Here is a 14,165-nt window from a genome sequence, read left to right on the forward strand (position 1 = left end):
GCCTCACCACATAAGAAAAGCTATGAATTGTTTTTGTGCTGAAATTAGTTGAAAGGAAGGAGCGGGGGAGGAATAAACAGGTCTGCTGCCAAATTTTCTCTAGTGTGAAATTCAGAGAGAAATGCAATGAGATTCCTGATACAAAAATTATGCATCTACGCTACGTCATGTAGTCAAAACCAGAATATAGAATAACACAGTTGAAAGGGGACCTTGGAAAGATTTCTAGACCAACATTTCTGCAGCTGAGTCTGTGATTGCACTTTTTTTATTATTATTATTGTTTGCTTTGGGAAGAAAAATGCTTTGTGTTTTACATTTTGTCAAGTCAACTGTCTTATCTTGGCAGGAATGATCATCCCACTTGGCAGCTGAATCATTATAAATAGACCAAAGTACAATCAAATGAAACAAAAACAAAACCGACCGACCAGCCAACTACCACAGCAAAAATGTTCTGTAAGTTTAGGACGAAGGATGAATCTTGCCATGAAGGTCAGAAACACAGGTGATTATTCCTCACCCCACTGAGGTCAACATGACAAAATAAGCATCGGGACATCAAGCTCTTTTGTATTTTGTATCAGGGATGAGGTGGCTCAGTGGCTGAGCTTGTCAACTGAAAGGTCGGCAGTTCAGCAGTTCGAATCCCTAGTGTTGTGTCTGCGCCCCCCGAGCCGGGCCCCCTGCCAGAAAGTGACTTGGAAAGTGAGGGGGAAGGGCCATCAGGACTTACCTCAGAAGCACCGGCTTCCCTGGCTCAGCTCCAGAAGCCAGAGGCAGGCCAGGTGGAGGAGATAATGAGGCCTCCGTCCCCTGACTCTTTCCCCCCCAGGACACACCTCCAGACCCAGCTGATGGCAATCAGGCCTGGCTGGACCCTAGATTTCGTAGGCAGGAGAGGCGGGAACAACAGAAGCAGGGGTAGGGCAGGCCTAGGAACTGCTGAGTCATGGAGCCTCACCCCACAGGATATAAAAGCAGCAAGGGCTACTATGCCTCTTCGTAGCAGGCAAATCAACTGCTTGACTAGAGTTGAAGTACTGTTTGTTGACTCATTGGCATCAAGGGAGATAACAGAGACACTTGGCAGACGCTCGCTAGTTTGCTGCCAGAGCTGATAGTGCTGGCTAATTAAGTTAATCGCTAATTAATCGCCAAAACTGAACACTTTAACAACAGAATAATCAGAGAAGCCATTGAGATAGAAAAACGCCCACACAGCATGAACAAACGAGATGACACCTCCCGCCTACCAGCCATTTGGAAACCCGCCCTTATTGACAAACGAGTCCCTAACACGAGGAATGACACCAGACCCACACTCACAAGGTCCACACAGGATGTCACCACCGCACATCCACCCAGAAAGCAGACCCAAACCCACACTGATCATGAAGCACGACCAAGGACCAGAAGCCAGACCGCAGCTGCAACATTAGCCATTTCAAACCCCTCCAATCCATTCATGCAGCAGACTGACACCCACTATGAAGATGTAGCACGACCACAAAGCCAAACAACAGCTATGCAGCTCACCAGCTCAAATCCCCCTGCAGCACAGACTAGACTGAGCACAAACAAGCCCCCACCAACACAGGACACACCCCCATCCAATCAGAGCACAGCCAAGCTCCCACCCAATCAGTTCAAACCCCCACTAGCAGTTAAAAGGAAGAAACAGCTGCGATCACACATTGCTCCCAGAAGCACGAAGCTGAAGCCTGAAGATGCCGAATGAGACTTCGTCGAAACGTCGCCAAGACACTTCCAATTTTACATGGGAGAAAACCCGAACAACCAAAGAACTATATATATATATATATATATATATATATACATATATATATATATATATATATATATAAATATATATATATATATATATATATATATATATATATGGTTTGTCAAGATCACAGTAGGTGAAGAAACAACTACACAATTGGAGTCTACGAAGATTCTTAGCTCATGGTTGTCCCAAAGGTGCTTTTTCAAGAGGCAACCGGATTTCCTTGGTTTTTCCTTTAAGACGTTTCGCTTCTCATCCAAGAAGCTTCTTTAATTCTGAACTGAAGAAGCTTCTTGGATGAGAAGTGAAATGTCTTCAAAGAAAAGCAGAGGATGTCAGGATGCCTCTTGAAAAAGCACCTGTCAACTCGCAAAGCATCCCTGCCTTGCTCTCGAGTTGCCATAGGCCGGGGGGGATGGGAAACCGGAGAAATGGCATATCAGCCAAAGACAGATGCACATTCCATGCTTATCTCTCTCAAGGCTGTATCCCAGGGTTACCTACAGCAGCCAGAGGGGAGTGACCTTTACAACCCACAAAATTGCTCCGGTAATGAATGTGATTGATGACAGCACCTTTGGGATAGACAGTTGGAGGTTACAAATTGTAGAGAATATTCATAGCTCGGGTTATAGATTTAGATTTGGAGGTTTTTCGTCCAAGCTTCATTACCAAACTAGGTAAGATCTATAGTAGGGTGAATACGTTACCTTGCTTGGTAACAAAATGTCCACGAGCCAAGCAGCAAGTTAGGAGGAAAAACCTCTGCCTAGAGCAGGGGTCAGCAACCTGCGGCTCTGGATCCACATGTGGCACTTTCATTCGACTACTGCGGCTCCCTATCGCTCAAAATATGCATCACAACCACCAATGTGTGACTCGCTGGGATGCAATTTATTGAGCTTTTTGACCTCCGGTAAGCCAACCATGGATAAATCCAAGAAAAGAAAAGTTTCAGAAGAAAACAGAATGTTTAATTCAATTCAACTACGTATTTATTTATTTATTTATTTATTTAATCATATTTATATACCGCCCTATCTCCCGAGGGACTCAGGGCGGTTAACAGCCACATAAAATATATATAAATACAAGTTAAAACCCCAATTAAAAAACTTATTAAATACGGCCGAATATTAAAACCCCAATAGAATAATAAAAACCCCATTAAAACCAAATTAAAAAATTTAAATCCTAGTCCAGTCCTGCGCAAATGAAAAGATGTGTCTTAAGCTCGCGGTGAAAGGTTCGAAGGTCAGGAAGTTGCCGAAGTCCTGGGGGAAGTTCGTTCCAGAGGGTGGGAGCCCCCACAGAAAAGGCCCTTCCCCTGGGCGTCGCCAGCCGGCACTGCCTGGCTGACGGTACCCTGAGGAGTCCCTCCCTGTGAGAGCAAACGGGTCGGTGGGAGGCAATCAGTGGCAGTAGACAGTCCCGTAAGTATCCCGGCCCAATGCCATGGAGCACTTTAAAGATAATTACCAAAACCTTGAAGCGCACCCGAAAGGCCACAGGTAGCCAGTGCAGTCTGCGCAGGAGAGGTGTCACATGGGAGCCACGAGGGCTCCCTCTATCACCCGCACGTATGCTAGTTTTGTAGCTGCTCAGGAAATAGTCAGACAAGGGAAGGGTTTTGTGGCTCCTGGTGTTTTTTTTTTTCTTTGGGAAATGGGTCCAAATGGCTCTTTGAGTGTTTAAGGTTGCCGACCACTGGCCTAGAGGAGTTGGATAGCTGTCATGGATTGTAGTCTTGATACCAATATGATGCCATATGTTATTCTGCAAGGATTGGGCAACTACATAACGGGTTCATTTTTCCACCAATCTAATGGAACTTGCTGTATTGATAGACATATTAGTAGAGTTTCCATGGGCAATTGTAAGGCTGCAGCTGGGCCATATGAGTATTGATGATCTTTCAGACAGCTCAGTCTAAACTATTTATGGCATTGAACTTGGGTGAGAGTTAAATTGGCAATCAATGCAGCTGAGAAGGAACTAATATTCTATGTTCCACTTCATTCTCCCAACTGGATTGCTATATCGCACAACAGCAATACTTCCAAAACTTTTTTAACTTCTTGGCATACAGCAAATATTCTTATTATTCTCTGTAAATTTAAGCACTGTAACCAAGTATAGGTGATTTTGAATCCACCCAAGATGGTAACCAAAAACCATCTTTGAATAGACAGATATTTCTAAATCCAGCAGAACCCCTAAAATGTACATTTCATTCTCCTTGGAAATTATACGTCTGCCTCCCTCCCTTCCTCCCTTCCCTTCCCCACCTCCTTTCTCTCTCTCTCTCTCTCCTTCCTTCCTTCCTTCCTTCCTTCCTTCCTTCCTTCCTTCCTTCCTTCCTTCCCATCCACCTATCCATCCATTTCTTCTACAATCAAATTGGAAGATATGTATCCCCACCAGCACAACTCCAAGAAAAAACTCTGAAGCAAGCATCTTTCAAAGTTCTATTTACTAGAATAGGTAAACTGACACATCTGGGAAAACCTCAATCTGAGAGTTCTGGGTTTTCCCTCAGTAAATCAAACCCCCCCCAAACCATCCCTTCACTCCTCAGTCAATCACACGCTCCAATCGCCATCCGTCCCATCTCGAGACAGCACTCCGACCGCTCCTTCTCCAGATGCAGGATTGGCCTGTCCTTGACCGATAAGTAGAATGCTATTGTGTCTAAAAACAATCCCTCTACTAAATCCCCCCTCCTACTTTCCCACACACGAGAAGGTGGCAGCAAGGAAGCTTCCAGCCTAATATGGCTTCCAAAGCTGACACCTCCATTATGACTCAGTTGGGAATGAAAACTAAGAGATAGATGGAGAACTGGGAGGAGGAGGAGGAGGAGGAGGAGGAGGAGGAGGAGGAGGAGTGGTGGAAGAGGGAGAGGGAGAAGAAGAAGAAGGAGGAGGAGGAGGAGAAGGAGAAGAAGAAGAAGGAGAACAAGAGGAGGAGGAAGAGGAAGAGGAGGAGGAGGAGGAGGAAGAAGAAGGAAGGAGGAGGAGGATTAGGAGGAGGAGGAGGAAGAGGAGGAGGAGGAGGAGGAGGAGGAGGAGGAGGAGGAGGAGGAGGAGGAGGAGGAGGAGGAGGAGGAGGAGGAGGAGGAGGAGGAGGAGGAGGAGAAGGAGGTGGCGTTGGTTAAACAATTAACGTCTTGGTAACTTAAGGGAAACTACTTGTTTGAGTGGGAGGGGGAACATAGTTCCAAAACTAGCAAAAGGAAAATGGTAGAACATCTAAATGGTAAAAAGTTTTTCCTGTCAGATCTTTTCTTCCTCCCCACCCCTAGCATTTTGCAAAACTCTAGAAATAACATATTAAAAAAAATGATATTTTTAAAAATGAAATAACCATCTCTACATAGAAGGGTGAATATTTTACCCTTTTACTATAATCGGCAAAAGAAAGAAACCAATTTCTCCCATACAATTTTTTTTTCTTGATTTGGTATCTCCACTGTGAACTACTTTCTAGTTAAAGACAAAACAGGTTGATATTGAAGTTTTAGTTCAATTGTTTTCGATTTTCCTGGTGTCCGGCATGAGAAATGGCTCCATTTAAGACGGATTACCCTTTGCACAAATCACTTCACCATTTAAAACAAACCGAATGCATCATCATTAACTAGCAGGGAATCTACCAATCACATGCTATTGACAGTGCCATGGCTGTGCTATGAGATGGACTTGAATGTGAGCTCTTTGTAAGTGCAAAGCAGAACTACAAGAATTTTCTTTTCTTTTTTTCTTTTTACAAGGGACCAGAGTAAGTTTCTGGTGGGTTGCTGAGGATGGCCTCCAGTTAACTGAAATGAGATGAAGACTTTGATATTGGAGAGAACATTTATTTCTGCATCAGCTATCCAAGACTTCTCAGAGATTGATGGAAATTGTTTAGTTACCTTCCTTCTGAGAGAGAGAGAGAGAAAGACAGAGACAGAGACAGAGACAGAGACAGAGACAGAGAGAGAGAGGAGGAGAGGAGGAGGAGGAGGAGGAGGAGGAGGAGGAGGAGGAGGAGGAGGAGGAGGAGGAGGAGGAGGAGGAGGAGGAGGAGGAGGAGGAAAAGGAAGAGGAGGTGGAGGCGGCATTGGGTGTGTTACTTGGAACCCTGAATGAGACCAGGAAAAACCCCTGGACTTCTTCAGCAAATGGCAAGCCCCAGTAGACCTTGGGAAGAAATAGAAATACAGTAGATTCTATAGTTGAAGTCCCTGAAAAAGGGGTGGGAAAATACAAAGAAAGCATTGCCAATATGACATCTCTAATAATAGGTTGGTATAGGTGCTCATAGGTGGATAGAGGAGGAGGAGGAGGAGGAGGAAGGGTGGGAACTTTTTGGTGGCGTCTCCTATCTCAGAAAAACCCCTTTAAGAACCTTCCGATAATGTCCATATTCTTCTTTCTCAACACCAATCTATTTTTGTGCTCACAAATACTTTAACTATAATGGTATATAATAGTGATGGTTAACCTTTTGGGAACTGAGTGCCAAAACTGGAGCGTGGATATGTGTGTGTGCATGCATGCCAGAGCACCGGACCCCGGAAGAGAGCACCTGGCCAGTGCGCATGCGCATGGTGGCCAGCTGCTTTCTTCCGGGTTCCGGCATGCATGATCCAGAATAGAGCACCTGGCTGGTGCGCATGTGCGCAACAAAACCCAGAACAGCATCTGGTGATGGCGTGCATGCCCACAGAGAGGGCTCTGCATGCCACCCCTGGCAGACGTGCCATAGGTTCGCCATCATGGGTATATAATGATGTAGTTAAAACAATATATTTTATTCTGCCTGTAGAATACGGTAAAGGTAAAGGTTCCCCTCGCACATATGTGCTAGTCATTCCCGACTCTAGGGGGTGGTGCTCAGCTCCGTTTCAAAGCCAAAGAGCCAGCGCTGTCCAAAGACGTCTCCGTGGTCATGTGGCTGCCATGACTCAATGCCAAAGGCCCACGGAACGCTGTTACCTTCCCACCAAAGGTGGTTCCTATTTTTCTACTGGCATTTTTTTACGTGCTTTCGAACTGCTAGGTTGGCAGAAGCTGGGACAAGTAACGGGAGCTCACCTCATTACGGGGCACTAGGGATTCGAACCGCTGAACTGCCGACCTTTTGATCGACAAGCTCAGCGTCTTAGCCATTAAGCCACTGCGTCCCTTTCGCCTGTACAATATAATGTTTTAATTTGTCTTTATATGTCTCTCTCCCTCTGTGATTTAAGATCTGCCATCCTGGTTTCTTTTATTCTTGGTTTTGTTTTGTTTTTTATTTGCTCCACTGAGTTGTAGATAATCTATATTATTATTGTGCTCTGTTGGTATGACTGGTGGCTTTTCATCAAGTAACTGTATTCTAATCGCATTAGAATAATATAATTACTGTTTTTAATATGACCATATATCAATAATCTACTTTATTCAATTATTAATGAATAGATAGATAGACAGAAGGATAATTAAATTTTGGAAGATTGGGTGCATAGCATAACAATGGGTGACCTACATAGTATATATTAAAGATTCCTGACTGTGTTGAGATGAATTGCCCAACTATAAGAATAGATAGAAGGAACACAATATCTCAACTAACTTCCATCCATTTTTGAAAACTTATGTCTCTTGTCTGCTTTATAAAGCCAGCTCAGATCTCGGATATCTAAAAGATCTTGAAGGAAAGAGGGTAGAATCCCACATACATAGAGCTATTAAAAATATGAAAGCTGGCGCATGAATCAAAATGGAGGCTATTGTAAGGAATTCTATGGAGATGGAATCTTTGGAAATCCTGGTACTCTGGGGATGGAAGATAGATAGATGAAAGACGATAGAAATGATAGATAGATAGATAGATAGATAGATAGATAGATAGATAGATAGATAGATAGATAGATAGACAGACAGATAAGACAGACAGACAACAGGAAAAAAACAGATAATAGATGAGAAAAGAGAGAGAGAGAGAGAGAGAGGACAGAGACAGACAGACAAAAACAGATAATAGATGAGAAAAGAGATAGATGATAGATGATAGATAGATAGATAGATAGATAGATGATAGATAGATAGATAGATAGATAGATAGATAGATAGATAGATAGATAGATAGATAGATAGACAGATAAGACAGATAGACAACAGGAAAAAACAGATAATAAATGAGAAAAGAGAGACAGAGAGGACAGAGACAGACAGACAGACAGATAATAGATGAGAAAAGAGATAGATGATAGATAGATAGATAGATAGATAGATAGATAGATAGATAGATAGAACAGACAGACAGAAACAGATATTAGATGAGAAGATTAGATAGATAGATAGATAGATAGATAGATAGATAGATAGATAGATAGATGATAGATAGATAGATAGATAGATAGATAGATAGATAGATAGATAGATAGATAGTGTTTCCATTTTAAGCTTTAAAGATTTTTACAGAGGTAATAGTGGTTTCAAATATATTTTGCGCCCAATGATATTTTTGGTATCATGCTAAAAGACCACTGCTATAATCCTATATGCGTTTAGCTGAAATGAAATCCCATTGGAATCAGGAAAGCTTTCTGGAGATTAAGCATTTCTGCTTTGGTACTAAATTTGGCAAGTTTGTAAAAAAAAAGAACAAAAATCAGTTCAAATGCTTATGAACAGCCCCTCTTTGTGGAAACTCACGTAAGGTTTTTTTACTTTCCCTGGGCCTCTTAATAGAGAGCTTGCTTGCGATTTTCCCCCCCCCAGTAACCTAGGGAAGGCCTAAAGCAAAGACAACTGATCTGAACTGTTTAGCCCAGTCAGACCTCCTGATACATCGCTTTGAATTGCTGTGTCTAACCAAGCTAGCTTTCTTCTTCAACAAGAACATATTAGATAATCTAAAGAAAATATAGATTGTCATTTGTGTGAAAAATAAGCAATTTTATGGAGTCCTCTAAAAAATAATTCCGTGACCGCATAGAGAATCTATAAACCTAGCAAGTTTTGTTCATCAAGTGATGTACCAGTATTTTAAGAAAAAAAAAAAACCAGGAACATAAACAATTCCCAGAGTGGACTGATTAGCTCATGGCTTCTACAGACAAAGGAAGAAAATTTATATCTGACCAATAAAATGTTTCTTCACGTCTAAGAAAATCATAATAGCGTTCCGAGGTTTCATGCACAAAATCAAATTAAATCCACGAAAGCCATATCAATTTTTTTTTAAAGCGTATGTCAAATTTATGGTGCTAAGTGTTCTGCGTCTACTTAACCAACAGACAGAAGACCTACTCAACACTAAAAAAAATCCCATAATTCTGCATCAAGAATACAAAAGGAATTGAATTGCTCAGCTGTCGGGGAGACGTAAGCCAGATTAGGGTAGGTTTATATAAGTTATATGCCATAAAGTAGATTGGGAAAGTGCTGATATTTTTTTTTCCTGCAGGAGGTGAAAAAAAATCATAAATTTATTAGTAACAACGAATGGGTGCCAACTAGAAAGTACAATTCTGCAGGAAGTTAAAGCTTAATTCATGTTTTTCAGATGATTGTTATTCCAAGTGAGTCCGTGAAAGGCATAAAAAAAAAAAAAGGTTATGGATGGGAAACTTTTCCAGCTTAGAGTAGGAATTCCCCAGCTGCAAGTTTACATTTTCTAGGCACATTAGCAATGGTTGCATAGGAAAATTATCCATGAAAAAAAAATGGATTCAATAAACTTCCAATTTTAGTTTTATTCTGTGGCAAGGGTTTTTCAAACTCTTTCAAAATGGGATATTCCCAGAACTCTCATCCAGAATTAAAGAGGGAGGGAGGGAAGGAGAGGGAAGGAGAGAGAGAGAGAGAAGGAGGGAGAGGGAGAGAGGGAGAGAGAGAATGGCTGCATTAGAGTAAACCTTTGTTGTTATTGTGGTCTTCATATTATCGCAGAAACTCCCTCCCCATCAAATTCTCCACAGAACATGCTTTAGCAAACCTTGGCTGCATCCATGGCAGCTTCCCCATGTTTGAATAAGAGGACCTAGAAAGATCATTTGGATCTGGAAGCTTGTACAGGGGAGCTGACCAGCACATGAAGTGAGGAGAACGGTGAACAAGAAGAACCGGTTAACGTAGACAGAAATTACTTGAGCATCATATTGTCATGACTGATAGATCTCTCGTTCAGCGCTAATGTACAGTCAAGAAAAAAAAAATATTGCAAGGGATATAAATGACCCTGTTTTGGATCACACTCAAGTCAGTTTACAGCTTCTTCAATTTGACTTCTCCCTCCACAAGACTCTAAAGCAGTAAATAAAAATTTAAACACCTACAACTCTTATGAACTGACTCACCAGATGTGATAAGAAATCTCCAAGTCATGGGTTTATAATTGTATGAATGGCTGTGCATTGGCACATCAAAAAAAAACAACAAACACCGCTTACTAACTACTGCTGCTGCTCTTTCTCTCTGCATACTTTTACATGAAAATACATTTTTTAAAAAATCAAATAAAATTCCAGGCTGATTAAAAAGGGTTAATGACACAATCTTCTACTGCAAAGATGGCATCCAGAGTCTTCAAGGAACAACATCAAACTGCATGAAAACTGCTTCTCATCTTTTGTCTCGGGCTGAAGAGAAGACCCTAAAATTAGCCCTGTGTCCTAAAAGACCCCTTAAAAGAATTGTGAGCAGTTCACCCAAGGCTGGTGTATATTTTCTTAAATTAGGAAAAATTACTATGTTGGGACTTCAATTTCATAAACTCTTTCCAAGCCAGTAGAAGATGGTGGGATTGCTCCCCCAGCCTTCTTCATCTTGTTTTGCTCCATCATCTGCCTCATAATTAGGTGACCATGTAGTTTATGCACCCAGATTAAAGTTTATCTCTTTCACATTTAAATGAGTGTATGGGAAAAAAAATAAAGGAAAAAATACTAGGAACAATCCCTTCCTTCCTTCCTTTTCCTTCCTTCCTTCCTTCCTTCCTTCCTTCCTTCCTTCCTTCCTTCCTTCCTTCCTTCCTTTCCTCCCTCTCTAAATTAACATAAAAAACATACACATGCCCATATAGAAACACAATCATCTTTCTTACACAGCTGTCTCTTTTTTTTAAGATGGCACACAGAAAGCGTGACAGTAACATCAAGACCTTTAACTAAGACCCTCAAAAAAGAACACACAGAAACAAACACATATATGTGTGTGTAAAAGAGAGAGAAAGAGAGAGAGAGAGACAGAGAGAGATTCGGACACACAAAACCCACCCAGATGCATGAGGCTGCCTCTGGATTGTCAAGATGAGCTTCCTTCAACCCTGAATCTGTTTCTTTGGGTAGGAGCAAAATCACGGCATGACAAACACACAAGAGTTGGACTTGATTCCTTTTCAGCTGCTGAGCTTAAAACTAAGTTAAGCTATAACTGCCCTCCTGTAAAGAGATCTGTGATCAATTTTATTTTAACAAGAAGACCAACACTAGGCAGGGAGGAAGTGTCAGAAGATAATAATAAAAAAAATTCTTTCCCCTCTCCAAAAGCTAAATAAATAAAAGAGAGACAGACAAAGGAAGAAACTTCAGAATATAATTCTTTATTGGCCAAGTGTGATTGGACACACAAGGAATTTGTCTTGGTGCATACACTCTCAGTGTGCATAAAAGAAAAGATACATTCGTCAAGAATCATAAGGTACAACACTTCATGAATAGAATAGAATAGAATAGAATAGAATAGAATAGAATAGAATAGAATAGAATAGAATAGAATAGAATTTTTTATTGGCCAAGTGTGACTGGACACACAAGGAATTTGTCTTTGGTGCATCTGCTCTCAGTGTACATAAAAGAAAAGGTACGTTCATCAAGAATCGTAAGGTACAACACTTAATGATAGTCGTAGGGGCACACAGCCCAGAAGCACACAAGTCATCTAAAACTATCTTAGGAGCTGAGGGTTAATAGCTAAGAGTCGTCGTCCCTATGGTTCAGCTGAGCTATAGTAAAACTCACAAAAAGGGAGGGGGGGAGAAAGAGAGAACACCCTCCACAGAATAAATGCAATTAATCACATTTGCATGACAATCTATTTTAATCTGCCTTCTGCAAATTTAGGGGTCCCCCTTCACGGCCGTAGTGAACACAGATGACGATTTTTTATTTTTTTTTATTTTTTGCAAATAGATTTAATAATAATAACTTTTTTTTTTTTTTTAGAAAAAGGCTCAGGCACTATTGTGGGCGCACAGAGAGAGAGGGTTCAGTACCTTGGCCAGAGAGAAAGCGCCAGTCAATTGGATTACTTTCAAAATAAACGGGCTTCGAAGCTTTTCTTTCATGCTTTTCAACTAGCGCTTTCTCGCTCGCTCGCTCTCTCTCTCTCTCCTATCTATCTATCTATCTATCTATCTATCTATCTATCTATCTATTCATCCATCCATGCATCCGGAGAAGGTTTGATAGAACAGAAGACTCCGCTTAAAAAAATAAGTCAAGCAGGCAACCGTGTATTTTTAGAGGAAGGGAAAAAATCCACACGCGTTCCCCCCTTCCCCTCCCCGCGCCCCAAAACAGTGCCCGCTTCCTCGAGATCCAGGCTGACAAATCGCAGGTTGACCCAATGACTCATCCACGGAAACCTGACCAACTTCTCCCATTTTCCCCGGCGGGCCTCGTCTTGTGCCTCTCTCAACAGACTAGCTCCTCTCCTCCAACCGCAGCGCCTCTCAACAAAAGAACTCGACAAAACCGCGGGCGGTTTCGTCGAAAAGGAGCAAAAACCGGAGAGTTAAAAACTTCCAGGGGACCATCGGGAGAACCGTCTCGCGCCTCTGGGTTACAACGGGGGGTGCTTGTACGTCGGAGTAAGGTAAAGTTCCCCCCCTCCACCACTTTCCTTTAAACAAATTCCCCCTTTTTTGGGGGGGGGGGTCCCTTGCCAAAACCCTTTTATAAGGAGCAAAAAAAACAACAACACCACCTTGATTAATTTCGTGCAGGAAAAAGAAAAAGAAAAGAAACGAGGACGACGAATGCATAGGAAAAGCACCGGGGCGAAACCAAAAACCAAGAACCAAAATAACCCAAAATCACCCTTCAAACTTTCCAAAACCGCACCAATTTAAGACACCGTTCAGGGAGTAAGATGGAAGAGCGCACGAGATTCCAGTATGAACCCTCCCCAGGACGATAATTCTTTTCTTATTAACGTGCACACATGCATAAGAGAGCAGTTTCTACAAGAGAGAGAGAGTGGCAATTATACACTTCATTCAGGCAGAAAGCTATATAGATAGATAGATATAGATATATATTCCCGTCCAGGAGGCGCGGAAAAGACAGAGAAGGGGTAGAGAAGAGAGCTAAATCAAGAGAGGCAGAGATGTGTGTGTGTGAGTGAGAGAGAGAGAGAGAGAGAGGGAAAGGGAGAGAGAGAGATTGAATGAATGTGTGGGTGTAGGGAGGGGAGAGGGGGAAAAGTTGCTTATGGACTTACCTGCTGTAAGTACATAAGAGTCAAAGCGCAGGAGAGCTGGGGACACATACCCACGTTCGGAAGCGCCACGCAAGTCGTCCCTGTCAAAGGATGTTGCATGTTGCCACTCTCGACTCGGCGGACGACAAGTGAGGGGGCTTGCATGAGGAGAGAGGCTAATCCTGCCTCGGCGCCAAAAAGGAGGGGGGGGAAGGAAGGAAGGAAGAAAGAAAGAAAGAAAGAAAGAAAGAAAGAAAGAAAGAAAGAAAGAAAGAAAGACGCTTTCTTTTCCCTCTGTCTGTCTCTTTCTTTCTCTCTCTCTCTCTGTCTCTCTCTCTCTCTCCTCTCTCTCTCCCTCTCTCCTGCTCTCTTCCCCTGTAAAAGTGCCGCCGCTCACTTTCTCCAAAGGGGAACGGGAAGGGGGGGGGGCGCTTCCAGCCGAGAAAATCAAAACAAAAAAGAATACCCCCCTCCAAGACACGCGAGAGAGAGAGAGAGAGAGAGAGGGAGGGAGGGAGAGAGAGCGCGCGGGCGCGTGCACGCTCCTTTGCCCCGCTACTCTCTTCTTGGGAGGGGAGGGGGGCGGTGTGTGTGTGGGGGTTGTTAGGAGGATCACTGATGAGGATGAGGAGGGTGGTGTTGGTGTGTGGGAGGCTCTCCTTCCCCTCCCCCTCCCTCCCCGAGTGTGCAAAGCCTTACAAGCCGGGCGCCGCTCAAGTCAAGGCCATTGGTTCACAATTGTGTTTGTCTTTCTTTTCTTTTTTTCTTTTTCTCTTTCCCCGATGCGAAGGGGGGGGGAACCGAGAGGGAAAATAAAGGGGGGGGGAGAGAGAGAGAGAAACGAGCCGGTGAAAAGCGAGCAGTTGTAATCGTGAGAGAGAAAGCCGCCTACAGCCTCCGAGCAAGATTCCCCC

The 14,165-nt window shown here is 42.8% G+C and overlaps 1 protein-coding gene across 3 annotated transcripts in view; it reads right to left on the reverse strand.

Moving 5' to 3' along the window:
• The window catches only part of RBFOX1 (RNA binding fox-1 homolog 1), a 634,773-nt gene extending 621,402 nt beyond the window's left edge, over nucleotides 1-13,371 (reverse strand). For all 3 annotated transcript variants that reach the window (XM_058157660.1, XM_058157659.1, XM_058157658.1), the window contains exon 1: nucleotides 13,273-13,371. In XM_058157660.1, coding sequence (XP_058013643.1) covers nucleotides 13,273-13,371 — 99 coding nt within the window. The remainder of the gene's footprint in view (nucleotides 1-13,272) is intronic.
• Between the last annotated feature and the right edge of the window lie 794 nt (nucleotides 13,372-14,165).

The sequence above is a fragment of the Ahaetulla prasina genome, chromosome 14 (genome assembly GCF_028640845.1).
Source record: "Ahaetulla prasina isolate Xishuangbanna chromosome 14, ASM2864084v1, whole genome shotgun sequence".
Taxonomy (NCBI): domain Eukaryota; kingdom Metazoa; phylum Chordata; class Lepidosauria; order Squamata; family Colubridae; genus Ahaetulla; species Ahaetulla prasina.